At 37.8% G+C, this 27115-nt stretch overlaps 1 protein-coding gene across 1 annotated transcript; it reads left to right on the top strand.

Annotated features, from left to right (window-relative positions):
• The first annotated feature begins 3154 nt into the window (after nucleotides 1–3154).
• Nucleotides 3155–8558, top strand: LOC143411810 (fructose-2,6-bisphosphatase TIGAR-like). The gene is made up of 3 exons (XM_076872691.1): nucleotides 3155–3229; nucleotides 7091–7201; nucleotides 8052–8558. The coding sequence occupies exons 1-3, from the start codon at nucleotides 3155–3157 to the stop codon at nucleotides 8556–8558; spliced, it is 693 nt and encodes a 230-aa protein (XP_076728806.1).
• Nucleotides 8559–27115: the final 18557 nt, after the last annotated feature.

Here is a 27115-nt window from a genome sequence, read left to right as displayed (position 1 = left end):
TGCTCTGCATACCCTGTGTCCCGGTTATTTCGTGACCCTTACCCAGGGACCCTAACGCACTAGACGTTCACAGTATAGAGCAAATTAGAATTTAAAAAAAGAATCAGATTGATCTAGAGATGAAAAATATGATGTCCTGAAATAAAAATATCACAAGATGGGACTAACAGGGTAGGCACTGTAGAAGATGTCATTGAACATGAAGACTTAGCAACAGAACATTCTGAATTTACTATGGAGCAGAAAGAAAGAAAGACTAAAATAGGAAGATAAACAGTCTCAGCAAAGTATGGAACAGTGTCAGACAATCCAACACACATGTTGGTTGGGAGTCCTGAGAGGAAAATGGGGAAGAGGAGGCAAGAGTAGGAATTCTACAGGAATTTTTCGAAATATATTCTGAAGGTGTAAAGATTGAAAATACTTTGAAAACTAAAAAGAAGACTTTTTATAGTAAATTATTGGTTTTGTGTTTGTGGTCAGTAGGATTTTGACAAAGGTCCTAGAGTAATTTATTAGCTAAAGATAGTCTTTTCAATAATGGTGCTGACACAACGAAGATGAACGTCAACCTTTACCTTGCACCACACACAAAAAACTAGTTTGAAATTGATTATATAAACTGGATTTTATTCGAGTAAAAGTTGTCTGTTCTTTGAAAGCACCATTTGTAAAATGAAAAGGCAAACCACAGATTGGAAGAAAATTATAAATAAGTGTATTATATGTAAATAATGTATACATCATATGTACATATATGTGTGTGTATATATGTACATATATATATGACACTGTGTGCATATGAATTCTTTCTCCTCAATAATTAGACAAACTTTAAAAGGGGCAAAAGATTTTCTTTAGAACAGGAACTTCATAAAAGAAGATACATGCAAGGACAATAAAAATGATACAAATGAAAAGATGCTCTGCATCCTCGATTGTCACATAAATGCAAATTACAACCACAGTTGAGATACCACTGTACATAACATTTGAATGACTAAAACGTGAAGAGATTTTAGAGTATCTAAAAGTCACACAATGCAGGTGAGAATGTAAAAGAAACCAACTACTTTGCAAAATAGTTTAACATATGCTTATTGTTACCCAGAAGTTTTAGTCCCAGAGACTTATCCAGGAGAAATAAGAACGTATGTCTGCATAAAGACTTGTGCACCATTGTTCAGTAGGACTTTTGTTTGTAACAGCCATATAATAGACTCTGTGTTTATCAGGAGGTAAATGAACAAATTAACTGTGGTGTGTTCATATAGTGGAATACAACTCATCACTGAAGATGGAACACTAGACAGGCATCAAGATGGATTAGTCTCTCAAAAACATGCTAAACAAAGGAAACCAGGCACTAAAGAGAACATAATACATGATTCTGTTTATATGAAACTCTGGTAAAAGACTGATGTAGAGTTACATAAAGCAATTCAGTGATTACTTGGGCCAGGGGTGAGAAGGATTTACTGGCATGGGTTTGAAGATACATTTTGGGGTGATAAAATTCTTCTGTATTTTAATGTTCAGCACTTAGGTGAGTGTATGTATTTGTCAAAACTCAAATGAACTGTAGACTTAAAATAGGTGTATTTTACTGTTGTAAAGTATGTATCAATAAAGTAAATTTAATGCATGGAATAAGTTAGCCAAAACCTCAGTGAACATATTGAGTTACTGATTACACACAGCTGACATAATTGTTAAGACAGTAAACCTAAGGGTGACATACATGACTGATTTAAGACGTGAGGAACATGATGGGAAGTTGTAATGTCTTTAAAGGGGAGACGTCAGAGAGTTGAGGATGAGGCAATATTCAAAGAGGTCATAGCTGGTCTTACAGAATCATTAAAAGACAGTGGATCTCAGATCCAGAAAGTGTAACCATTCCCAATTGGTAAATACAAAAGAAATCCACCTCTGTATTCATCGTAGCCAAGCCAAGATTCCAAAGAATAAGGAAGACAAACAGCATTCACTAGTCAAGCAATTAGGCTTGCTACAGGTCTGTTAATGTCAGTAACATCCTCTTCAATATGCTGAGAGAGGGCAAGGATTAACCTAGGGTTTTAAACCTTTTTCTAGAAAACAGGTGAAGACCGTTCAGACAAACAGACCCTCAAGGCATTTTCAAAAAAATATTGAAAATAATTCTAGAAGGAAGGTCCGAGTTTCAGAAAAAGATTGGTGAGCAAAGAAATTGGCAAAGGTTCATAGCATAGATAAATACAAAGAAATACAACATGTATATGACAGTAATGATAATGTCTAACTTACGGGGAGGGGGTGAAAATGCAAGGTAGAAGTGGATTTAAACAATTTCTGTAGTTTTGCAAATACAGTGTTTTATGTCCACTAAAAGTAGCCAGATAAACTGAAAGAAGGAAACATGGACACAAATGAGCAAAATAAAAGACAAAACAGCCACAGGAGTAACACACCCATGTTACACACAGATGAGCGATGACCCAGAATCTCAGCAGAGAACTGTAAACAGTAAATTTTTTAAAAAAGTTCAAATTCTAGAACCAAAAATAGCATTGCAGTGGAGGCTAATGGATGTTAAATAGCAGTTAAGACACTTGAGTGGAGATTTAGGAAATGGAACAGGTTAGCCAACCTTTTCTATAAGGAGCCACGTGATACATACTTTAGATCTTGTGTTCTCTGAGCTCTCTGTCACAACTGTTCACCCCCTACTGTTGGAGTGTGAAAGCAGCCAGAGACAATACTTATGTGGAACTTGTGTCTGTGTTCCAATAAAACTTTATTTACAAAGCAGCTGACAGTTTGTATTTGGCTTGTGGGCTATAGTTTGCTAACATGTGAACTAAGAGATAGTTTAGCAGAAAATACCAGAGTCAGTCATGGAGAGACAAAAGGAGGAGCAGAACAGAAGGGGGACCATTTGTTATTGTTGGTTGTTTTTTGTGTTGCTAGGGAAGGAACCCTGTGCATGCTAGGCAAGTTCTATATCACTAGAGACATCCCCAGCCCAAGAGGCAGCATTTACACGGGAAATTTATTGCTTGTTCTTTGGTCTTATTATATTTTTTAATTAATGAAAGTGTCATGTATTGTGTTGACGTTTCATAGTGATTAACATTTGTATAAGAAACAGTTGTGTTTTGCTTTGCAAACCATGCATGGGATTTTGAAGCATAACCTGTTTTGCAAAGATATGACAGTACAGTATGATTCAAGACTTCAAGAAAGGGTAAGTGACTTATTTATTGTGTATGCCAGATTTTCATTGCTGTGACAAATACCTGAGAAAAACAACATAGAAGAAAGATTTATTTTTGGCTTATGGTTTCAGAAGTGCCAGTCCATGGTTGGCTGGTTCCATTTCTTTGGAACTGAGATGAGTGAGAATATCATACGGAGGAAAGCTGCTCACCTCATGGTAGCCAAGATGGAGAGAGAGGGTGGGGGAGGGTAGGGATAGAGGAGGGGCCAGGAATAAAATATAGTTCCCAAGGGAAAAATATAGTCCCCAGTAACCTACTTCCTCCACACAGGTCTACCTGCCTAGCGTCCACAACCTCCCATTCAGTTATCCCTGGATCAATCCACCAATGAGGTCAGAGTCCTCATGAGCCAGTCACTTCCCCAAAGCCCCACCTCTTGAACATTGGCACTGGGGATCAGTTCTTAAACTCATGAGCACTGGGGGGACATGCCTGATCCAAACAGCAGTATTTATACATCGTGCTTTATCATAAAATTTCAGCTAGCGACCTCATTTTGTTATGTGGCTAAAAATTAAGTGTAGTTCTACTGGGGTCTACTAAATAAGTCACATATTCTTTTATATATTCTCATAGTACACGTGTGTGTGTGTGTGTGTGTGTGTGTGTGTGTGTGTGTGTGTTTTGCTGGGTGTCAAACCCAGGGCCTTGCACATATTAGGCAAGTGCTCTACCACTGATCCACACACCCAGCCTGTATGTAGCACATTTTAAATTACTAAAATTTTATGAGATAAGATGGGATAAGCCTCTTGAATCATAAAAGGAGATACTTGTAAAAACTTGAAATAATATACAAGAGTTTAGAGTAAAAGGTGAAAAGTTCTCACCTCTCAGTCCTACTCCTCCCTTTACAGGTATGAATAGATTTTTCTCCTGCCCATTTTGTAGGTCAGAAATGGGTCTTCCTGAGGCTGACTTAGCAAATTCATACAGTCAAATCATTAGATTTGAATCCAAGTCTCCTAGAGCAGCCTTGATTTTATTGTGCTCTCTAATAATAACCTGTAAGCCTGTTAGCATCCCTGCCACCTCATGAATCTCTTCTTTACCTGGGCAGAAATGTAACAGAATGTGGAGGAAATTTTTAAAGAATGGGTTCCCATAACTTGCATGTGTTCTCTGTTATTGTTAAGAATGGATCTTAGAACTACATCGTCAAGGCTGCACAAAGGGCTCAGCCAGTGCCTGAGAATCAGGGCTCAGACTCTTCAAGATGTTCACACCTCGGAACCCTGAGCACACCTGTCATCATACAGTAGGAGAAAATATCATCAGTGGGCATGGCCACCTTTCTCACTCTGTGCTCTGTTCCTGGAGTGATTTCATCTCCTATGGTTTTAGTTGGTGAAATCCCAATGGTTTCTAAATTTGTGATCAGCTGAGATCTCTTACCTGAGCTGCATGTTCACTATCAGACTGCCTACTGTGGGTTTCTGGTTTGTATGCTCTGCACCTGTTTCTGCTCAGTGGGTGTTTTTCTTTACCCCAGGCTGCTCCTCTTTACCCTATTGGTTGAGCCATTCATTTTTGGCTCTTTGTCTCTTATGTCCCACCACCTACCACAGGCAGTCCTACATGTGTTCTCTGCAAACTCCTGCAGCCATCCTGGAGCAGCTCAGTGTCATCTCCTACCTCAGTCCCTGTGATAGTCATTCTCTTCTTTCCTGTCTTGCATTCTCTTTTCAAACCTAATCTCCAACTGCAACCTGAATAATTCTTTGCAGAACGGTTCACTAATTCTCTTAAACCTGGGTCCCAAGGTACTGTGTAAACTCTTCTGTCACCTCCTTGTCTTCTCTTCCTCCCTGGTACTTCACATTGTAGTCTCAGAGTACTGGTTGGGCGTTGGCATGGTGTTTGCCACCTTCTAGCATTCTTTCCAAGCACTGCAAATTCATTCAACTTCATAACCTACTATGTGAAGACTGAAAAACCTCAAGTTTTAATTAACATTTTATAGATGGCAAACATCAAAGCATACAGAAGTCAAGTCTATGCCCCCAATCACATAGCCACCCAGCCCTGCAGTTCATACTCTGGAACACTGATCACGGGCCTCTCAGTCTCTTCTCTGAATGACCCAAATGCTTCTGGCAAAAGAGCCAGCCTCATGAACTTCTGGCCTGTGCTCCACTCTGCTCCCCGATCTGCCAGTTTCTACTCACCTGTCAGGCTTTGGCCCTCTGATTTCCCCATCTGTAGGAGTCATCTCCACAGGTGTGCCTGTGTCCTTTGTTTTCTCCACTGTGCTCCTTGGTCAGCAGCCCACCACACTGGTCTCTGCACAAGCGGGCTCAGCCCTGTGGCCTCAGTCCCAGTTTGCTTCATGGTGGCTCTCAGGATACTTAATAAAGGGAGGTTTCCATTCCTCTGAAATCGAAGCAAGTGATAATTCTTACTGATCCCTTTTGTAATAGAGATTGCTTTGTATATACCTGGAGACATGTGAATTTGGCAATGAGGATTGCAAGAATGGCTGACTTCATAGCAAAACATTTTGCATTTATTCTTATAAAATGATATTTTACTCACAGATTTCTATCTGATGATGGTATGAGGATCTTTTGGCATCATCTGTGCAAACTATAACAATTTTTTTCTTTAAATTTATTATTATGCAAGCAACCCATTATCCGTATAAGGAATTAAAAGTGACTTGGGGAGAAATACAGTTAAAATCTATACTACCCCCAGATAAACACTGTGAACATTTTTGGTATGTGTGTTCCTGATTTTTTCCCCCTACTTGTGCATTTTTCTAAATGGAATTCTTTGTATTGCTTTTCAACTAGCATTTCTCATTTATTGTGTACTGACCGCTTTTCAGTGCCTGTAAATGCACCTTGATATAATCACCTAATTAGTGACTTAATGGATATTATGTAATTTATATAACCCAGCAACTACTAATTAGCATCCAGGTTGTGACTAGATTTTATGCTGATATAAATAATGTTAAAATAAATATTTTTGCAGTTCATTCTTGGTACACCCATATAACATACTTCTAGAAATGAACATTGCTGAGTGTGTACTTTTTCTTATATTAACTCTAAATTGCCTAGTTTAAATGGCGTTTCAAAAAGCCATGCCAACTTATATTCCCATGAGTGGTCTAGGAGAAAATATTCCCAAGCCACACTTGATGTTTTCTGTTTCTTTAATTTTACAATGCAATAGCTGAAAAATGATGCCATTTAATTTTTACATTCTTGGGATTCCTAATGAGGAAGTTTCCCTATGTTTCTTGGCCCTTTGATTTGATTTGTGACTTGTATGTCCTGTGCTTGGGCTCAGTCTTCATGCGCCTAGAAAGCTAGCAATTTGGACTTGGATTTTAACTTTGCTGTTGTCTGTGAAAGTGAGGCTATTTGTTTAACCTCCTTGAAACTCAGTTTCCTCCCTTATAAACGTGGAAAAATACTTTTATACCTGCTTCAGAATTCTCTTATTAAGATGAAATGAGAGAGTGTGTGGATGGGAGGTGGCCAGCATGGTGCCTTGCATGTGTTCTCTAGCCCAGGAATCTGAGCCTGACCTTGTATTTATTCAGTAAAGCCCCGCCATCTACTTAGCCTCAGTGACTTCTTCCATATAACCCTCTTTGGACATAGTGTACCACTCAGGTTTCTGTTGTATTTTCTAAGGCTTCATGGCCTCCTACTGATACTGAATATGTTCCTGTTATCAGGAAAAGAGAGGATACTACAATAATATAGGAAACTAAGCTTATTCATGGAGCCATCTCAATTGGCCAAAAGTCTGAACTGAATTGTTGTCTTGCAAATTCACCTGAGGCACCTTTGTCTGTTGGACCATGACAGAAATATGGGGCTGCGGAAGGCAAGCCTCTAAGTGACCTGAGGAACATGGCCAAAGAAGCTGGGGAGGAATGCCCTTTCTTTACACCTCCGGGAGGAGAGACGTTAGACCAGGTATGTACGTACCACTGACCCGAGTTGCCAAGTTGGGGGACTTAACATTGTCAGAATGGCTGAATCTGACTCACTTGTAAGTTAGACGTTTGTGAATTTCAGCCAAGCAATTCAAAAGTTGCTTTGTTTATAACACAACTCTGCATGATGTTATTTCTTTTTTTCTTTTTAAGGCATCCTCTCTTTCTCATTTGCTGCTAAGTTACCAGCCATTACTGATCATGAATTTAAGGAGATCTATTCTTTTATGGCACATCTAAGAAAAAATTGTTTGTGAAGCAGTAGCGAGCAGCAGTGGTGTTCAGGGGGACTAAGCCAATCACTCAAGGGTCAGGTCATTATGAACATGAACTCTGGCCACTGCTGCCCAGTAGCTCTTGAGTGACATCCTCAAGTGCTCACACTTCTAATAAGTCATCATCTTTGAATTGTGTTATTGATAATTTTCCCTCTATTCTTTATCTTTGTAATTTTCTGATAAACACTATTACCTTAGTAAGAAAAAGATTTGTTGTTGTTCCAGGTGAATTGAAGTGCCACATAGTTTCTTGGTGAACATGATTTTATGGCTTTCTGTTCACTTGTAGATTTCCTTAACCTAGTGCTCTGAAGTCAGGAATTAGAACAATATCCTACTCATCTGTATCCCTGGTTTGCCTCCAGAAATGTAGTAGGCACTTTATTCTACCTGTGAAATCCCCAATTGAATGATCGAAAATATAGATTGAGATTCATCTACGTAGGTGTCCTTACATTGACCCATTAGAAAAGCAGGCAGTTATGTCATGCTTATGTTTACAGGAGATCATTAATGTCCATTTATTTCACATTTTCTTTCTTTCCTTATAAGGTGGAAATGCATGGAAAACAGTTTTTTGAATTTCTGTGTCAGCTAATCCTGAAAGAAGCAGATCAAAAGCAACAGTTTTCTCCAGGAACTCCAAGCAACAATCTAGAAACTTCTTTGGCAGAGATATTTCCTTTAGAAACAAACTACAGCTCTGAAGTTAATTCCGACAGTGGTGCTCCAGGATTAGTGGCCAGTGTCTCAGTCGTGAGTCATGGTGCTTACATGAGAAGCCTGTTTGGTTATTTTCTGACTGACCTTAAATGTTCCTTGCCAGCATCTCTGAGAAAATTTGAACTTTCGTCAGTCAGTCCCAATACTGGGATCAGTCTCTTCATCATAAGCTTTGAGAAAGGAAAAGAACCTACACCGAAGTGTTTGTATGAACCTACAGGATCATCTAAATCAAGTGACCAAAACACTCTCAGTTTAGATCTGCATCAAAATTCTAACAGTTTTGAGCTTCTGAAGGGAGTGCCTTTAGCTTACTTTATTTCCGTCCTTTGCTAGTGGTAATTCGAAAATAGTTAAAAATCATATTATAAACTCTTCTGGAATGTCAGCCACATCACACAGTAGTGGAAAGCCATTTAGAATTGACTTATGTTGTCTTGAGTGCAGCCTGCATTTTCCACCCTGCTTGATCCCATCTCTGAGTGATAAATGGAAGGAACTCAGTGTTGCAAGTTGGGGGATTCATATCCTTGTTATAGAAATTTTTTTCCCCTTTTAAAAAATGTTTGTTTGTGTGTTTGTTCTTTAATGAAAAAATTAGCCTATTTCATTGATTCTTGGTAAGATAATGTATATTTTTTACCATCACATCCAAGTCTTGAAAGAACTATTTATATTTCCCATTGCATATTTATAGTTACTGTTATATTTTGAAAGAAAAGTTCTTTAAATGGAAAATTCATACCATTATAAGTCTATATATAAAGTAAAATGATAAAATGACACTAAAATCTTTTACTTAGAAACAAGCTGTTGGATTTTTTTTGTTGTTGTTGTTCAAGAGGGCTTGAAATGTAGATGAATGCAGATTATGAGTGCAGAGCAACCTGGGGGGAGGAGGTTAAGACATCATTTGACTAAAACACATCACAGATGGAAGCTCTGGGCAGAAGGTAAAAGAGCAGTGTGCTCTTCTATCTTGCAAAACACAGTCAGTGGAAGCCAAGAAAGTCCCCAAAAGAAGTTTGACTCAGAGAGTAAAGACCACTATCCACTTGCTTCTTCTTTAACCTGTAGGCTGAAGAATTTCCAGTTTGGGGAAGATAGTTCCAGGGAAGATAGTTCCCAGAGAAAGGGAACTATCAACTATGTGGGAACCTCAGAACCTAGAGGGAGCTTCATTGAAAAGCATGGGGCAACTGGTTTTTGGTGGAAGGTACAAATGAAGTTACCTCTGATTTCCACTAGATGGCGCTGGAGGAAAGGAATTTTGACGAACCTAATTTGGACATGAGCTTGGTCCTTCAAAAGTTCTTGCCTAATGAAGGCAGTGTCTTATATGTAGTTTGCTTTTAAGTAATCATGTTGCTGAGTGCCATAAATTTCAGCTTACAAGAGGATGAATTAAGCCTGTCAGTTAAGGCTAAGATCACTTTTGGTTGATATCTCCTTTGAATATCATTTAAATCTTTGTAAAGTTGTATATTTCAGCATTCTCTGTGTGTCCACACTACCATGTTTTCTGCCAGGATTGGAAATAGGGCATGGATGTGAGCACTGGAGGAAGTACACTAGAAATAAGTACTTGAAATGATAACCTAAAAGAACAAATAATATCCTCATTCTCACCGTCCCCAAGTAATTCCTTTCTCTTTTTTTTTCCTCTAAAGAAATAAAACATTGATAAGTAAGAAGAGTTTCCTTTAATTAATTCTCACAGTGCTGTTCCCCTGCAGAGGCGACCACTGCAGTGAGTGAGTGAATGCGTTCATCTCTTCTTCTCGTGTTCACCCCGTGTCTTCGAGGCAGCAGTATTGTTTGGTGCTTTAGAAATGTACATAAATATCATCGAGCTGTCTCTGTTCTTTATTTTTACTTATTCTGTGTTGGGGCACTCTCTATGTTGATATATATAGACCTAGTTAATTATAACCACTGTACTCTCATGAATAAATATAGCACATTTGGTTTATTATTCTACGAGTGGACATTTAGGTCTCTTCAATATTTCTCCATTGAAACACTGTCACAAGGAAGAATCTTTAGTCTGGCTTCTTGTGCAAAGTGGAAATTGTGCCAGATGTCTCTTCATGGTGGCTGTGCTACTTGTCAATGCCACTGGCAGTACCAAGAATGCCTCCCTTCCATATCTTGTCAATACTCAGTACCATCTAACTGTTTTTTGCTAATCTGATGAGTAAAAAACATTATCTCACTATTTTATTAAGTTTTTCTGTGATTGTTAATGAACCTGGGCATTTTTTTTCCAAATGAATGACAGTTCTGGTCTCCTTAGATTGCTGATTCACTGGTTTATTTTCTTTGCCTGGTTTTCTATTGGCTTGTTCAAGTCAAACCAGTATATCTTGTTCTTTTATGTGTGTGTGTGTGTGTGCACTTGGATCTTGAAGAAGCCTTTTCCATGATAAAATCGTGGAATAATCTTCTTTCTTTTCTCTTATAGTTTTAGGGGTTTTTTTAATGTCAAATTTTAAAATTACCTGGATTTTATTTTATTTTTAAGTATAAAGTATAGATTCAGTTTTATGTTGTTTTCCATGTGGGTGAAACAGTTACCCCAGCACATTTTTTTTTAATATTTATTTTTTAGTTGTAGTTGGGAAGAAAACTTTATTTATTTTTATGTGGTGGTGAGGATTGAACCTAGGGCCTTGAACTTGCTAGGGAGGCACTCTACCGCTGAGCCACAACCCCAGCCTACCCCAGCACATTTTTGCAAGTCTGTTCCTAGCCAGGCATGGTGGTGCACCTATAGTCACCGGTACTCAGGAGGCTGAGCTGGGAGGAACACTTGAGCCCAGGAATTCAAGACTGTGGGCAACATTGCAAGACCTCATCTCAAATAAAATAAAATGAATGAATAAAAATAAAAGTCTCCTGTCCTGTGATTCATCATTGTCGCTCCCTTATACATCCATCTGTGCCTCTCTGTGGACTCTTCTTAGTGCTCTGTATTTCCACATCAGTGTCTTACTGTGGTTTTGCAACTGAATGTCTCACAGGGTGAGTACTTCCTCTTCTTCATTTTTATGGTCATCTTTGTGTTATCTGTATACCTTTGTTCATATAAGTTTTAGAATCAATTGGTTTTCAGAAAATTTGAGTTGCAATTTTTTAATCACATGCATTTCTTTACTTATCCAGTCATTCAGTAAATATTTTTTTGAGTATGGTATGTACATCCTAGGATAGCATAAGAACTCTAGAGTTATTATAAGAACTGTGAATATGAAGCAAGAAGCTCAAAATACAGTCCTCATCTTTGTGGAATTTAGAGTCAAGGAAGACAGCAGTGAGTGCTATGAAGGAAAAGAAGAAAGCTGGGGAATGGGGCCTGGAGGGAGATGTGAAGCTTTGTTCAGGATGAACAGGAAGGACTGAGGTGGTACCAGCATATAGAGGCAGGGGAGTGAGCTCTAATGATCTCTGGAAGAACCTTCCCACAGACAGCACAAAGGCCCCAGGAGGAACCATGCTTGGGAGGTTTGACTGGAAAAGGGAATGGGATGGGAGTGGAACCTTGTGTGGGCCTCCCAACTAGGGGCCTGTGCTAAGGTCTTGGTCTCTTACCCAAGCAGGTTGGGAAGGCTGGGGAAGTTTTCAGCAGAGTGACAGGATCAAATTTATTCAGTAGCCTTACCCTGGTTGCTGTGTGGACAACAGACTCTTGGGGGCGCGATAGGAACATAATGCTGGAGGCAGCCAAAGCAGGCAGCTGTGCCACTTGAAAAAACAGCCAGGGACATTAGCAGGTCAGAGAGTTCCCAGTGATACACAAGGAACCTGGACACTGGGTTCCTAGATTAACTTGGAGAAGAACTGTCCGTCCTCTTCCCATCTGTGAATGTCATAGATCATTTTTTTCTGTGTCTTTTACCCAATAAGGTTTTGTCATTTTGTTTGTAATGTTTTGCCTGCATTTTTTTTTTCCTTAGAGCAATTTTAGGTTTATGGCAAGATTGGGAGGAAGTACAGAGATTTCCTGTATATCCCCTGCCTCATCCTTGTGCAGCTTCCCCAACATCCACATGCCTTACCAGAGTGGTACCATTTGTAACAATAACAAGTCATTGATATATGATGGTTACCTAAAAGTTCAGTTTACATTAGGGTTCACTTGGTGTACATTCTTAAGGTTTGGACAAATGTGTGACATGTATCCACCATTATAGTGTCATACAGAACATTTTCAGTGCCCTAAACATTCTCTGTGCTCTGTATATTCACCCTCTCTTGTCTTCCCTGGCTTTTGGGTTTAGTCCTAGGCCTGGCAAGGTGAAGGGACACTCCCTCAACTTCAATTTCCTACACAGCTTCCTCTTTAATGCTTTTTAACTGAACTATTTTCCCATTAAAAGCCTGTTTTACCTGGCACCTTTATTTTTTCTATTGTTCTAGCTTCCCATTATTGTAACAAAACACCTGAGATAAACAGCTTATAAGGAGGTAAAGTTTATTTTGGCTTACAGTTTTAGAGGTTTTAGTCCACAGTTGGTTGGCTTTGTTGTTTTTGGGCCAATGGTGAGGCAACACATTGTGGTGGTAGTGTGTGGTAGAGGAAATTGGTCACCTTGTGGTGGCCAGGAAGCACAGGAAGAGTGTGAGCAAGAAAGAGAAGGAGCAGCTAGGCTCCCAATATTTCCTTCAAGGAATTCCACAGTGAACTACCTTCCTTCCATTAGGGCCCTCCTCATAAATGATATATTACTTCCCAATATCACCACAAGCTGTGGACTTAACCTTCAGTACATGCATCCTTGGGGAACATTCCATATTCAAACAACTATAGCAACTATCTAAAATTTCTTACAGTGTCATACCAAACACATTATAGGCTTTCATTAGGGGAGCACAGAAGGTAAAATATACTAAGTGAGGATACAGCAGGGTCTTTAATCAGGCTCTTCTCATGGCTGACTTGGGCAGGAGATGCAATGTTTGGGTATACCATTTAGAATAAATGTTTTTATATTATGTATACTAGCATGTATATGTATTTTTGCATTTATACATAGTTGGATTTGTAAGTTAAATGCTTCTGTTATGTATCTCCATTCTGTTAAGGAAAAAAATCACAATTTTATCCAAACAGATCTTCTAGATGAATACACTCAGGCATAATCATCAGCTCCATAAGGGCAGATGGCACTCACCAGCCTGGAAATTGAATGGGACTTGTTTTAGTCATATTTCTGTTATTGTAAGAAAATACCTAAGATAATGAACTTAAAAAGAAAAAGAAGTTTGTTTTGGCCCACAATTTTAGAAGTTTCAGTTCATGGTTGGCCTCATTGTTTTGGGCCTATGTTGAGGTGACACATCATGGCAAGAACTTGTGGAGGAAGAAAGCCCTTACCTCATAGCCAAGAAGCAAAAGAGAGAAGAGGGCAGGCTCCACAATCTCCTTTGAGGGCATGCCCCCAATGGAGGGTGTATTCCCAAGGGTCTAAAACCTCCTTGTAGGCCCCACCTCTTAACGGTCCCACCTTTCAATAGTACCACCCTGGGGTCCAGGCCTTAACACATGAGCCTTTGGGTGATGTTTCAGAGCCAAATTATAACAGGGTTCTATAACTATTACTCCTTAACTATTCCCCCATCTTTCTGTGGGTGCCTGTAAGTATAACTTTTGAGTTTACTCTTTAGCACCAGACACATACACAATTTTATATATGTGGGAAAAATATCAAATCAGAAAAATTGACTTATCAGTTTCTATATTTTCTTTGTGTTTTATTTGTTTCATTATCCTGGAAGTTTTGAAGAATACAGGTGAGATATTTTGTTGTCTCTGTTGGAATTTGTCTGATGTTTTCCCCAGAATTAGACTGTAATTGTGAGTTTTGGGAAGAAAGATCATTTTCATTTTATCATATCAGGGGCCCACTATAAACACAACTTGTTTCATTTGATTGTTGGCATTGGCCTCAGTTATGTGGGTAAGGTAATATCTGCTAGGTTCTCCTGAAGCAGGATTGCTTATTTTTTCCATCTTTTCAACAACATTCCTTGGAAGGAAGTAGATGTGTGCACTCAAGGAGCGAGGACTTAGAGAATGGAAATGCTTAAGTCTAGAGGAGCCTGAGGACACAGGACAACTGAAATTACCCAGAATTCCGTGAAAGGAAGGTTTGCCTCTCATTCTGTTGATTTACGTATTCTTTCAGTCATTGGAATCAGCTGGAATTGTGAATGGTGTTTTGTACTGGGCTAGAATTCCACAATACTATTGTTGTTGCTCAGATTGTTCCACTTTAGCCATTGGGAACTCTTTCAGTTGGCCTCTACCTCCATCATCTCAGGCTGATTTTTTGTTTTTAGCACTTCCATACTTCCCATCAGAATAAGACACTCCAGGATCATCTTGCTTTATTTTGTGTCCCAGTCCCTTGAATCAGCCATTTCTTCAAAAAGCTATGGTTTCTTTTATTAGAGAATGACATTAAAACCAAGGTCTGGGTGTCAGGTGTGCTCATTACTTTTTTGAGTGTTATTTCTTTTAAGCCTTCTTCTCAGCTGACTGAGCAAGAAAATATGTGTGTCTGTTAACCTTGTGTTATGGTTTAACTATGAGGTCTCCCTCCAAAACTCATGTAGAGACAATGAGAGGGCGTTCAGAGGTAAATCAATTGAGTTGTGAGAGCCTAAACCTAATCAGAACATTAACCTACTAATAGGAATTAACTGAGAGGTACCTTTAGGCAGTCAGGATTTGAGGTGGGTCCCTGGAGATATGACTTTGGGCTATATATTTTGTCCCTGGTGAGTGGAGCTCACTTTCTGCTTCCTTTCTGCCATGTCCTGAGCTGCTTTCCTCCTCTGCATACTTCAGCTGTGATGATCTGCTTCACCTTTTGAGTCAAGAGCAATGGAGTTGGCCATCTATGGGCTGAGACTTACAAAACTGGGAGTCCCAAATAAACTTTTCTTCCTCTAAAATTGTTCTTGTCAGGGGTCTTTTGGTCACAGGGATGAAAAGGCGGACTAAAACACCATGTACAGATACAGATCTGTAAGTATTTGTGTATGTAGCCAGCTCTATCAACTAACAAGGTCCTCTTGTTTGATGTGCATTGTAAATCAGCTTGTCCATTTAATAGCCTGCCTGTGGAGACTCTGACCTAGCAATGTTGAATCTTCCAAATCAGGAAGATCATGGATCTCCCCAAGTATTGATGACTTTATTTTCTCTCCATGATGCATCATAATACGTATTTTGTTAAATCTGCCCATAATTATTTTATGTTTTTGTTTGTGCTTGAGTATTTGACCTTGTTATGGATGGAATCCTCACATTAAACTTTTACTTTCCAATTGTTCATGCTGCTTTTTAACAGCCTATTTACTTACGTACTTATTTTGGTGCTGGGATCTGAATGAGAGCCTAAAACATGCTAAGCACACACTGCCAATGAGCTACACCTGCCTAATTTTTATGTGTAGTGAATTTGCTCACATTGCATATTATTTTTAGTTTTATTTTAGTTCTGAGGGTTGCTTTCTAGACTCCTTAGGGTGTTATACACTGACAAGGTGTCATCTGAAAATAGAGAGATTTTAATATTTGTATTCCATTTATTCCTTGCCTTTGCATTGTCTAGGACCTGCAAAACAGTTACATAGGAGCAGTGAACAAAAACTTTCTTGCCGTGTTCCTAATTAAGATCAGGATGTTAAGCTATGTTAAGATATGTCAGCTGCAGGTTTTTCATAGGTGCACTTTATTGGTGGATGAAATTCTCTTACATCCCTAGTTTGCTGAGAGTTTTGTCACAAATGAATATTAAATTCTGTGTAATTTTTTCCTGCATCTATGGGCTGATGATGGTGATATTTCTCCTTTGTTTTGTTACATTGGGAGAAAACGTGAATGTGAATGATACTGGCTTTCAAACGTTAACCTTTCATTCTTGAAATAAATCCTATGTGGTCCTGATGTATTGTTATCATTTTAATATATTGTTGGATTTGGTTTTCTCTATTTTGTTAGGGATTTTGTATCTTTATTTGTAAGGATGATTTATAGTTGTATTTTTTTTTGAGAGAGAGAGAGAGAGAGAGAGAGAATTTTTTAATATTTATTTTCCAGTTTTCGGCAGACACAACATCTTTGTTTGTATGTGGTGCTGAGGATTGAACCCAGGCCACATGCATGCCACGTGAGCATGCTACCATTTGAGCCACATCCCCAGCCCAATATAGTTGTATTTTTTTTTTAATTTCTTTGTCAAATTTTGGAATCAAGTTCATTCTGTCATTATAAAGTAAGCTGGGAGGCACTACTCCTCTGGATCATTTGGGTAGGAATGGTGTTATTTGAAATGTTTAATAGAATTCAAACTAATGAGACATCTGAACCTGGAGTTTTCTTTTTGGGATTTTTGTTTTGGTAATTATTTTAACTTTTTAAATAGATATAGGGCCATTTTGTCATCTTGTGTCAGTTTTGGTAAGTTCACACTTTTTGAACAATTTATCTTTTTCCTTGAAGTCAAATTTCTTAGCATAAAGTTATTTTTTAAGTTCACATATTATCTTTTTAGTTTATGAAGGATATGTGGTGATTTCCTCTCTTCTGTTATTCATACCTGCATTTCATATTTTCTTAATATTCCTTGCTAAAGATTTTTCGGTTGTATTAGTTTTTGTTTTTTTTTAAGCAACCTTTCATTTGTTTTCTAATTTATTGATTTCTTCTTTTTATGTTATTTATTTCCATCTACTTCTTTGGGACCTAATTTCCTTTTTTTTCCCTTTCCAAGTTTCTTAAGGAAGAAACTTAGGATGATTTTGATCTTCCTTTTTTTTTTTTTAATATAAGCTTTTAAAATATAGAGTTTCGGGGATCCAACATGGCGGCGGGCAGAGAGGCTGCACTTTTAATGCACTCCAGTGATGGGGTCATAAAGTCACAAAGATAACTCTTGGATTCTACCAACGGAGATTCTCCTAGCAAAATTCCACTGAAGAGAGACCGCCCGGGAGCTTCTAGGATTTTTTTGAAGCATCTGTGTGACCCGGACGAGCGGTACCCTGCCAGAGACGCGGAGTTCCAAATCCACCAGCCACAGTCCGCGCACCGCGGGCACAGCTGCAGATCCGTCCACCCACCCGCAGCCAAAGTGACTGGGTCCTGCTAGACGCCGAGACACAGCTTGGCAGGAAGAAGTCTTTAGTCAAGCCTCCACAAGACAGGAGCTGAGGTGAACCGGGCCGGACCAGTCCCACCCCTCCCCTCGAACACTCCTGCAAGGAGCCTGGGGCCCGCCATAGCAGAGAGGTGACATCATCGGAGTTCGGCCAGAGGAATTCCTTCCCAGCAGAATCCACTTTAGCAGGTGCGTGACTCCCCATACTGATACAAGCAGCCAGGAAACTTCATTGACTTCTCAGGGGTCATGTCCGTATTGAAGCAGAGGAGATCCCAGCCCCCCAGCCCCCCATATCAACAGCTATCACCAGCGGGGAACCACAAGGTCTTAGCCGCCAGTTTGCCACAGCACTGGGGCTTAAAAGGGATGCGCAGTGGGGCTGCAAGTGTAACTAGATCTCGGGGGAGTCACTTCTGGGGAACAGGACCTGCCTGGCAGGCTGGCAGGAGGAAGGGGGTTAAGAGCTGGAGAAGTGAAGTGGCTCTGTACTGAAAAGTCTGAGAGACCCCCAGGAGACACCCTACAGAGATACCTCTCTAAGACTTTAATTTTTTGTTGTTGTTGTTGTTGTTGTTGTTGTTGTTACTGTTGTCGATATTTTTTTTCTCTCCTTCTTCTCTCCCTGTTTCTTTCTCCCATTTTCCTTCTCTCTTTCTATCTCATTTCAAGTTTTATTGTTCTTTTCATTCCCCTCTAATCTATCTCTCCCTCTATCCTTTATTCTTTTTAAGAGCACCTTCATTCCCCTAACCCCCAACTCCCATTCCAAGCATTACATCTTCCATTGCATGTAATTGTCTAAATGCAAATAGGTGAATGTCTCGAGGCTGTCTATAAGACTCCTAAATACCTAGCTACTACCAATACCCTGATCCATTTGCCTGGTAGTATCCATCTTCAGTGGAGCAATCTTCTAAAGTAGCCAAGACATACTAACCATCGTACCACAAGAGCACCCAACCTAAACATATAGTCCTAAGAACAAACAGCAAAACATTATATGCATACAGAACCTAGAAACCTTATATGAATTGAATGAAACAGCTTTAAAGTACAACAAAGCCCAACATTTCTAGGCATAATCTCCCACCACAAAAGAGAGACAACAGAGATATACAAAGCCAAAACAAATGTATAGGAGAAAGCAGTTACTAAGCAGTCAAACAGAGCTGGAAAGCAACGTGAACAATATGAAAAAACAAGGGAAAAAAGGGTTACAAACAATGCAGGAAAACCTAAATATACAGGAGGACCTAGAAGAATCAGAAACATGGACAGGGAAAGAAATCAAGGGATACCTAATTCAGATGGAACGGAATATTAGAGAAGACATGAGACAGCAAATCCAAGCATTGAAAGTATATTTTGAAGAGGAACTAACCACACAAATTCAATCCGCAAAGAATGAGCTTTATCAGGAGATAGAGGTGTTAAAAAAAATCAAGCAGCTATCATAGAAATGCAAGAAACCATAAATCAGATTAAAAGCGCTAATGAGAATATTACAAACAGACTAGATCAGGTAGAAGTCAGAACATCAGATAATGAAGACAAAGTTTATCAACTTGAAAAGAATATAGTCAACACAGAAAAGATGCTGAAATCTCACGAGCAATCTATCTAAGAGATATGGGATCTCATCAAAAGACCAAATTTGAGAGTCATTAGGATAGAAGAAGGCACAGAGAATCAGTCCAAAGGAATGGATAGCATACTAAATGAGATAATACTAGAAAACTTCCCAGAGATGAAAGATGGAATGGATTGCCAAATCCTGGAAGCTTACAGGACACCAAACATCCAAAACCATAATAGACCAACTCCAAGACACATAATTATGAAGATAGCTAACATACAGGACAAGGAGAGAATACTAAGAGCTACGAGAGAAAGGAGACAGATTACATTTAGGGGTAAACCAATTAGGTTAACGACTAATTTTTCATCACAGACTTTGAAAGCGAGAAGATCCTGGAACAACGTATTTCAAACACTGAAAAATAATGGATTCCAACCAAGAATACTGTATCCAGCAAAACTAAGCTTCAGATTTGACAATAAAATTAAAATATTTCACGATAAACAAAAGCTAAAAGAATTCGCAGCTAGAAAACCAGCACTGCAAAGTATGTTGAGCAAAATATTACAAGAAGAGGAATTTAAAAATGGCGCCCAAAACTAACAGTGGAAGGTATCTCAGTAAAGGGGAAGAAAAATAACCAAAGAGGAAAAACTAACCAATCTAAATTAAATAAATAAATAAACATGACTGGAAGTACAAACCATATTTCAATTGTAACCTTAAATGTTAATGGCTTAAATTCACCAATCAAGAGATATAGGCTAGTAACCTGGATTAAGAAAACAAATCCAACAATATGCTGCCTTCAGGAGACTCATATGATAGGAAAAGACATACACAGACTGAAGGTGAAAGGTTGGGAAAAATCATACCACTCACATGGCCCTCGGAAGCAAGCAGGAGTGGCCATTGTCATATCGAATAAAGTCAAATTCAAACATAAGGTAAACAAAAGGGATAAAGAAGGACACTATATACTGTTAAAAGGAACCATCCACCATCAAGACATAACAATTATCAATTTGCATGCACCAAACAATGGTGCTGCAACTTTCATAAAACAAACTCTCCTCAAGTTCAAGAGTCAAATATACCTCAACACAATAATTATGGGGGCCTTCAACACACCACTCTCGCCATTGGACAGATCCTCTAGACAAAAGCTGAACAAAGAAACTATAAAACTCAATAACGCAATCAATAACCTAGACTTAATCGACATATATAGAATATATCAACCGTCATCAAGTGGATACACATTCTTCTCAGCAGCACATGAATCCTACTCAAAGATAGACCATATATTATGCCATAGGGCGACTCTCAGTAAATATAAAGGTGTGGAGATAATACCATGCACCATATCTGACCATAATGGAATGAAACTGGAAATCAATGATGAAAGAATGAAGGAAAAATCCTGCATCACCTGGAAAATGAACAATATGTTACTGAATGATCAATGGGTTACAGAAGATATAAAGGAGGAAATCAAAAAATTCCTAGAGATAAATGACAATACAGACACAACATACCAGAATCTATGGGACACAATAAAAGCAGTTTTAAGAGGGAAATTCATTTCCTGAAGTTCATTCCTCAAAAAAAGAAAAAAAACAACAAATAAATGAACTCACACTACATCTTAAAACCTTAGAAAAGGAAGAACAAAACAACAGCAAATATAGCAGAAGACAAGAAATAATTAAAATCAGAGCGGAAATCAACAAAATTGAAACAAAAAAAAACCATTGAAAAAATTGATAAAACTAAAAGTTGGTTCTTTGAAAAAATAAATAAGATCGACAGACCCTTAGCCATGCTAACGAAGAGAAGAAGAGAGAGAATGCAAATTACTAACATACAGGATGAAAAAGGCAATATCACAACAGACACTACAGAAATACAGAAGATAATTAAAAAGTATTTTGAAACCCTATATTCCAATAAAATAGAAGATAGTGAAGATATCGATAAATTTCTTAAGTCATATGATCTGCCCAGATTGAGTCAGGAAGACACACACAATTTAAACAGACCAATAACAAAAGAAGAAATTGAGGAGGCCATCAAAAGACTACCAACTAAGAAATGCCCGGGACCGGATGGGTATACAGCAGAGTTTTACAAAACCTTCAAAGAAGAATTAATACCAATACTTTTCAAGCTATTTCAAGAAATAGAAAAAGAAGGAGCTCCTCCAAATTCATTCTATGAGGCCAACATAACCCTGATCCCAAAACCAGACAAAGACACTTCAAAGAAAGAAAACTATAGACCAATATCTCTAATGAACTTAGATGCAAAAATTCTCAATAAAATCCTGGTGAATCGAATGCAAAAGCATATCAAAAAAATTGTGCACCATGATCAAGCAGGATTCATCCCTGGAATGCAAGGCTGGTTCAATATATGGAAATCAATAAATGTTATTCACCATATCAACAGACTTAAAGAACCATATGATCATCTTGATATATGCAGAAAAAGCATTTGACAAAGTACAGCATCCCTTTATGTTCAAAACACTAGAAAAACTAGGGATAACAGGAACTTACCTCAACATTGTAAAAGCTATATATGCTGAGCCTCAGGCTAACATCATTCTAAATGGAGAAAAACTGAAGGCATTTCCTCTAAAATCTGGAACTAGACAGGGATGCCCTCTCTCACCACTTCTATTCAATTTAGTTCTTGAAATACTAGCCAGAGCAATTAGACAGACAAATGAAATTAAAGGCATCAAAATAGGAAAAGAAGAACTTAAATTATCGCTATTTGCGGATGACATGATAATATACTTAACAGACCCAAAAGGGTCTACAAAGAAACTGCTAGAGTTAATAAATGAATTCAGCAAAGTGGCAGGATATAAAATCAACACGCATAAATCAAAGGCATTCCTGTATATCAGCAACAAAACTTCCAAAATGGAAATGAGGAAAACCATTCCATTCACAATATCCTCAAAAAAAAAAAAAATACTTGGGAATCAACCTAACAAAAGAGGTGAAAGATTTATACAATGAAAACTATAGAACCCTAAAGAGAGAGATAGAAGAAGATCTTAGAAGATGGAAAAATGTACCCTGTTCATGGATAGGCAGAACTAACATTATCAAAATGGTGATATTACCCAAAGTTCTCTACAGGTTTAATGCGATGCCAATCAAAATCCCAACGGCATTTCTTGTAGAAATAGATAAAGCAATCATGAAATTCATATGGAATAACAAAAGACCCAGAATAGCAAAAACAATTCTAAGCAGGAAGTGTGAATCTGGAGGTATAGCGATACAAGAGTTCAAACTACTACAAAGCAATAGTAGCAAAAACAGCGTGGTACTGGTACCAAAACAGGCATGTGGATCAATGGTACAGAATAGAGGACACAGAAACCAATCCACAAAATTGCAACTTTCTTATATCTGGTAAAGGGGCTAAAAACATGCAATGGAGGAAGAATAGCATCTTCAACAAATGGTGTTGGGAAAATTGGAAATCCATATGCAACAAAATGAAATTGAATCCCTTTCTCTCACCGTGCACAAAAGTTAACTCAAAATGGATCAAGGAGCTTGATATCAAATCAGAGACCCTGCACCTGATAGAAGAAAAAGTTGGCTCCGATCTACATATTGTGGGGTCAGGCTCCAAATTCCTTAATAGGACGCCCATAGCCCAAGAGTTAATAACAAGAATAAACAAATGGGACTTACTTAAACTAAAAAGTTTTTTCTCAGCAAGAGAAACAATAAGAGAGGTAAATAGGGAGCCTACATCATGGGAACAAATCTTTACTCCTCACACTTCAGATAGAGCCCTAATTTCCAGAATATACAAAGAACTTAAAAAATTAAACAATATGATAACAAATAACCCAATCAACAAATGTGCCAAAAACCTGAACAGACATTTCTCAGAAGAGGACATACAATCAATTAATAAGTACATGAAAAAAATGCTCACCATCTCTAGCAGTCAGAGAAATGCAAATCAAAACCACCGTAAGATGCCATCTCACTCCAGTAAGATTATCAGCCATTAGGAAGTCAAACAACAACAAGTGCTGGCGAGGATGTGGGGACAAGGGTACACTTGTACATTGCTGGTGGGACTGCAAATTGGTGCGGCCAATATTGAAAGCAGTATGGAGATTCCTGGGAAAGCTGGGAATGGAACCACCATTTGACCCAGCTATCGCCCTCTTTCAACTATTTTCTGAGGACCTTAAAAGAGCATACTATAGGGATACTGCCACATCAATGATCATAGCGGCACAATTCACAATAGCTAGACTGTGGAACCAACCTAGATGCCCTTCAATAGATGAATGGATAAAAAAAAGTGCCATCTATACACAATGGAGTATTATGCAGCACTAAAAAATGACAAAATCATGGAATTTGCAGGAAAATGGATGGCATTATAGCAGATTATGCTATGTGAAGCTAGCCAATCCTTAAAAAACAAATGCCAAATGTCTTCTTTGATTTAAGGAGAGCAACTAAGAGCTGAATAGAGGGAAAGAGCATGAGGAAAAGATTAACATTAAACTGAGATGAGTGATGGGAGGGAAAGGGAGAGAGAAGGGAAATTGCAAGGAAACGGAAGGAAACCCTCATCATTATACGAAATCACATATATGAGGTTGTGAGGGGAAAGGGGGGGAGGGAGAGAACGGAACAACAACAGATGAGGTAGAGAGGGAAGATGGGAGGGGAGAGGAGGGGGGATAGTAGGGGATGGGAAAGACGGCAGAATACAACAGTCACTAATATGGCATTATGTAAACATTGTTTATGTGTAACTGATATGATTCTGCAATTTGTAATTGGGGTAAAAATGGAAATGCATAACTCACTTGAATCAAATGTATGAAAGATGAAAAAAGTAAAAATAATAAAAAAAATATAGAGTTTCTTCTAAGCACCGCTGTTAGCTCCATATCACAAATTCTGATGTATTGTGTTTTCATTATCATTTTTTAGAAATATTTTCTAATTTTAGTTTGTTCTTTGATTTATGTATTAGTTATAAATGTGCTATTTTTCATTGATCATATTTAAGGATTTTCCAAGTGTCTACCAGTTATTGATCTCTAATCAAATGGCAGGAGAGCTTCTGAATTTTAAGTCAATAGGAACTTGTTTGTTGGCCTAGCACATGACCTGTCTTGATGGACATTGATTTGTACTTGGAAAGATAATGTATTCTGTAGTTATTGCATTTAGTGGTCTATAAATGTCAACTCAATGAAGTTAGTTAACAAGGTTGTTCAGATACTTATATCCTTACTGTTTTTTTTGTTACCTGCTTAATCAATTACTGGGAGAAGGGTGTATATATTTCTAGCTAAGGTTTAGACTTGTCTGTTTCTCCTTTCAGTTTTGTCAGTTTTGATTTCTGTATTTTGTTTCTTTGTTTTTAGGGACATAAGCATTATGACTTTAATGTCTTCCTGATGAACTGGACCTTTTATAGTTACAAAGTGTTTCTCTATAGCAGTATTCCTTAACTTGAAGCCTATTTTGTATGACATTAGTCTAGTAAGTTTCTATTTTTTATGCTCACTGTTTATGCTCGAGATCTTTTCATTCTTTCAAGTGCCTCTTTTATAGGCAGATAGTTGGATATTTTTTCTAAGCCAGTGTGATCATTTCTGCCTTTAGTTGCAGTGTTTGGCTTATTTATATTTAATGTTATTATCGAATTGATCTGATTTAGTCTACCAACCTTCTGTTTGTCCCATTTGATTTTAGTTCTGCCGTTCCTCTTTTCTTTCCTTATTTTGGAATAATTGAATATTTTTTGCATTCTAATATTTCTGTTGGTTTGTTACTCATACCTATTTTTAAATTATTATTTTAGTGGCCATCATAGGAATTATAATTTATTAGTCCATTTAGAAACTGGTCTCACTTTCTCACATATAGTTATAATCATGTGCACAAATCATTTCACTTGCCCTTTCCGTATATTTATATCTACATATGTTATAAACCCCATAGTATCATAGTTTTTGCCTTAAGCAGTCTTTTAAAGAAATCAGGGGAAGAAAGTACATAATGTATTAAATTATTTAAATTTACAATTTTCTAGTAGGCTTTCTTTAATTCTAAATTTTCATCTGGTGTGATTTATTTTCAGCCTAGTAACAATTTATCTTAGTTTTTATTACGCCTTCATTTTGAAGTGTATTTTTCCTGCCTATGTAATTTTGAATAGGTATCTTTTCTTTCAACTTTTTCAATGTGTCATGCCATTGTCTTCTGATTTTCATGGTCTTTGAAAATTGATTAGAATTATTTCTTCCATTACTCTATAGTTGTTCCCTGATATTTAAGAATCATTTTTTTAGTACCAACTTTCAGTGTTTTCTTTTGTTTTCAGAAATTTGAATATGGTCAATCCAAGTATGACCTTTGTATTTTTCTTGCTTGGGGTTTTCTGATCTACTTATACCAGAACATTTATGTTAAACGAATTTGGGGAACTTTTTAATCATCTTATTTTCAAATATTTCTAGTTTTCTGACATTTTGTTCTTTTCTCTTTCTGGGGCTCAGCTTACACATTTGTTGTGCAACTTGGTGATGTCTCACAGATTATTGAGGCTCTATTTGCTATTTTAAATTTATTTTTTGTCTGTTCTTCAGATATACAATTTTATATTAATGTTCTGTACATAAGATAGTTTAGGTTAAAATTCTTTATCTTAAATGACCTGTTCTTCTCTTATCTTCAATCGGACGTGTAAGCTCATTCAGTAAAATTTTCATTTCAGATAGTTTATTTTTGAATTCTAGAATTTTTGTTTGGTTCTTTTCTTCTTTCTCTGTAGAGATTCCCAATCTGTTTATTTATTATGATCATGACTTCTCTTAATATCCTCAAGCATATTTTCACTAGCTACTTTAAAGTTCTTACCTGCTGATTCTAACATCTAGATTGGTTTCTAGTGATTGGTTTCTAGTGACTGTTTTCTCTTGACTGTGGGTTAGTGGCAAACATAAGGCAACTATGTCTTCTCATGTATAGTTTTTGTTGCTGTTATTGATGTAGATGACATCATGTATTGAGTCTGGATCATGACATCTTCCTTTAAAAGGTATTGAGCTTTGTTCTGGCAGTCAGTTAAATTATTGCCCAATCCTTATAGTTTTGTTATTATTATTATTATTATTATTATTATTATTATTATTATTATTATTACAATCCTATTAGAGGAAGTCTATTTCAGTTTTGAATTTAATTTTAGGGTATATTTCCTTTCTCTAGAGCTTAGTCCTTAGACTAAGACAGGCTTTTGAATGTCGATGCACTCAGTAAGTTCTCTTAACCTGGCTTGGTGAATCTTCGATATTTTTCAGTGTTGTGTGGTCTCTGGCGTGGCTTGCTGTCCATCTCCTAGTACTATAGCCAGTGATCTTTCTTAGGATGCCTCACCTGTGTATGTGCTACTCGGTTTTTGGCTAAAGACCTGCAGTGAATGCTCATGACCACTTCTGAAACTCCCTTTTTCATAGCTCCCTCTTTCCAGCTACCCTGCCCCACAAATCCATCTGCTTCCTCAGCTCAGTAAGAATGATCACCACTCTGCTTGGGACCCATCTCCCTATTTTGAGGCTCTCAAGTATTCCTAAAGTAGAAAGCTAGGAAACATGGGATTCAACTTGTGAGTCTCCTTTCTCCCAAGGATCATAGTCCTGTGCTACTCCATGCTTGAAAGGACTGCCTGGTATTTTATTCTATTTATAAATTTTGGCAGGAGGGCGAGTCAATTATCCTAGAAATGAAAAGCTATGTGATATTCAATGTTAAATGAGTTAAGATGTTAAAAAAAAGTTCTGTATAAACAATAAGTCTCTAAGCAAACACCTATATTACAGTGATATCTTTATTCAGCAAGGATTGGTAATCATGCAGACTTTTATGTATCATAAAACTGACTACACACCACACACAAGAGTATGCACATGTACACACACACACACACACACACACACACACACACACAAGATATATTCACTTTTTTCTTCCCTTACAATCAGTTTTCTACCAAAGTCCTTTTGGGATTTCCCATCTAATTATCAGGAAGGGGAGAGCATGTATAGCTACTGTACAAGACAATGTCCC

Source organism: Callospermophilus lateralis, chromosome 12, assembly GCF_048772815.1.
Source record: "Callospermophilus lateralis isolate mCalLat2 chromosome 12, mCalLat2.hap1, whole genome shotgun sequence".
NCBI classification, from domain to species: domain Eukaryota; kingdom Metazoa; phylum Chordata; class Mammalia; order Rodentia; family Sciuridae; genus Callospermophilus; species Callospermophilus lateralis.
The sequence above is the reverse complement of the archived record's forward strand: the minus strand, read 5'-3'. Positions and strand labels throughout refer to the sequence as shown.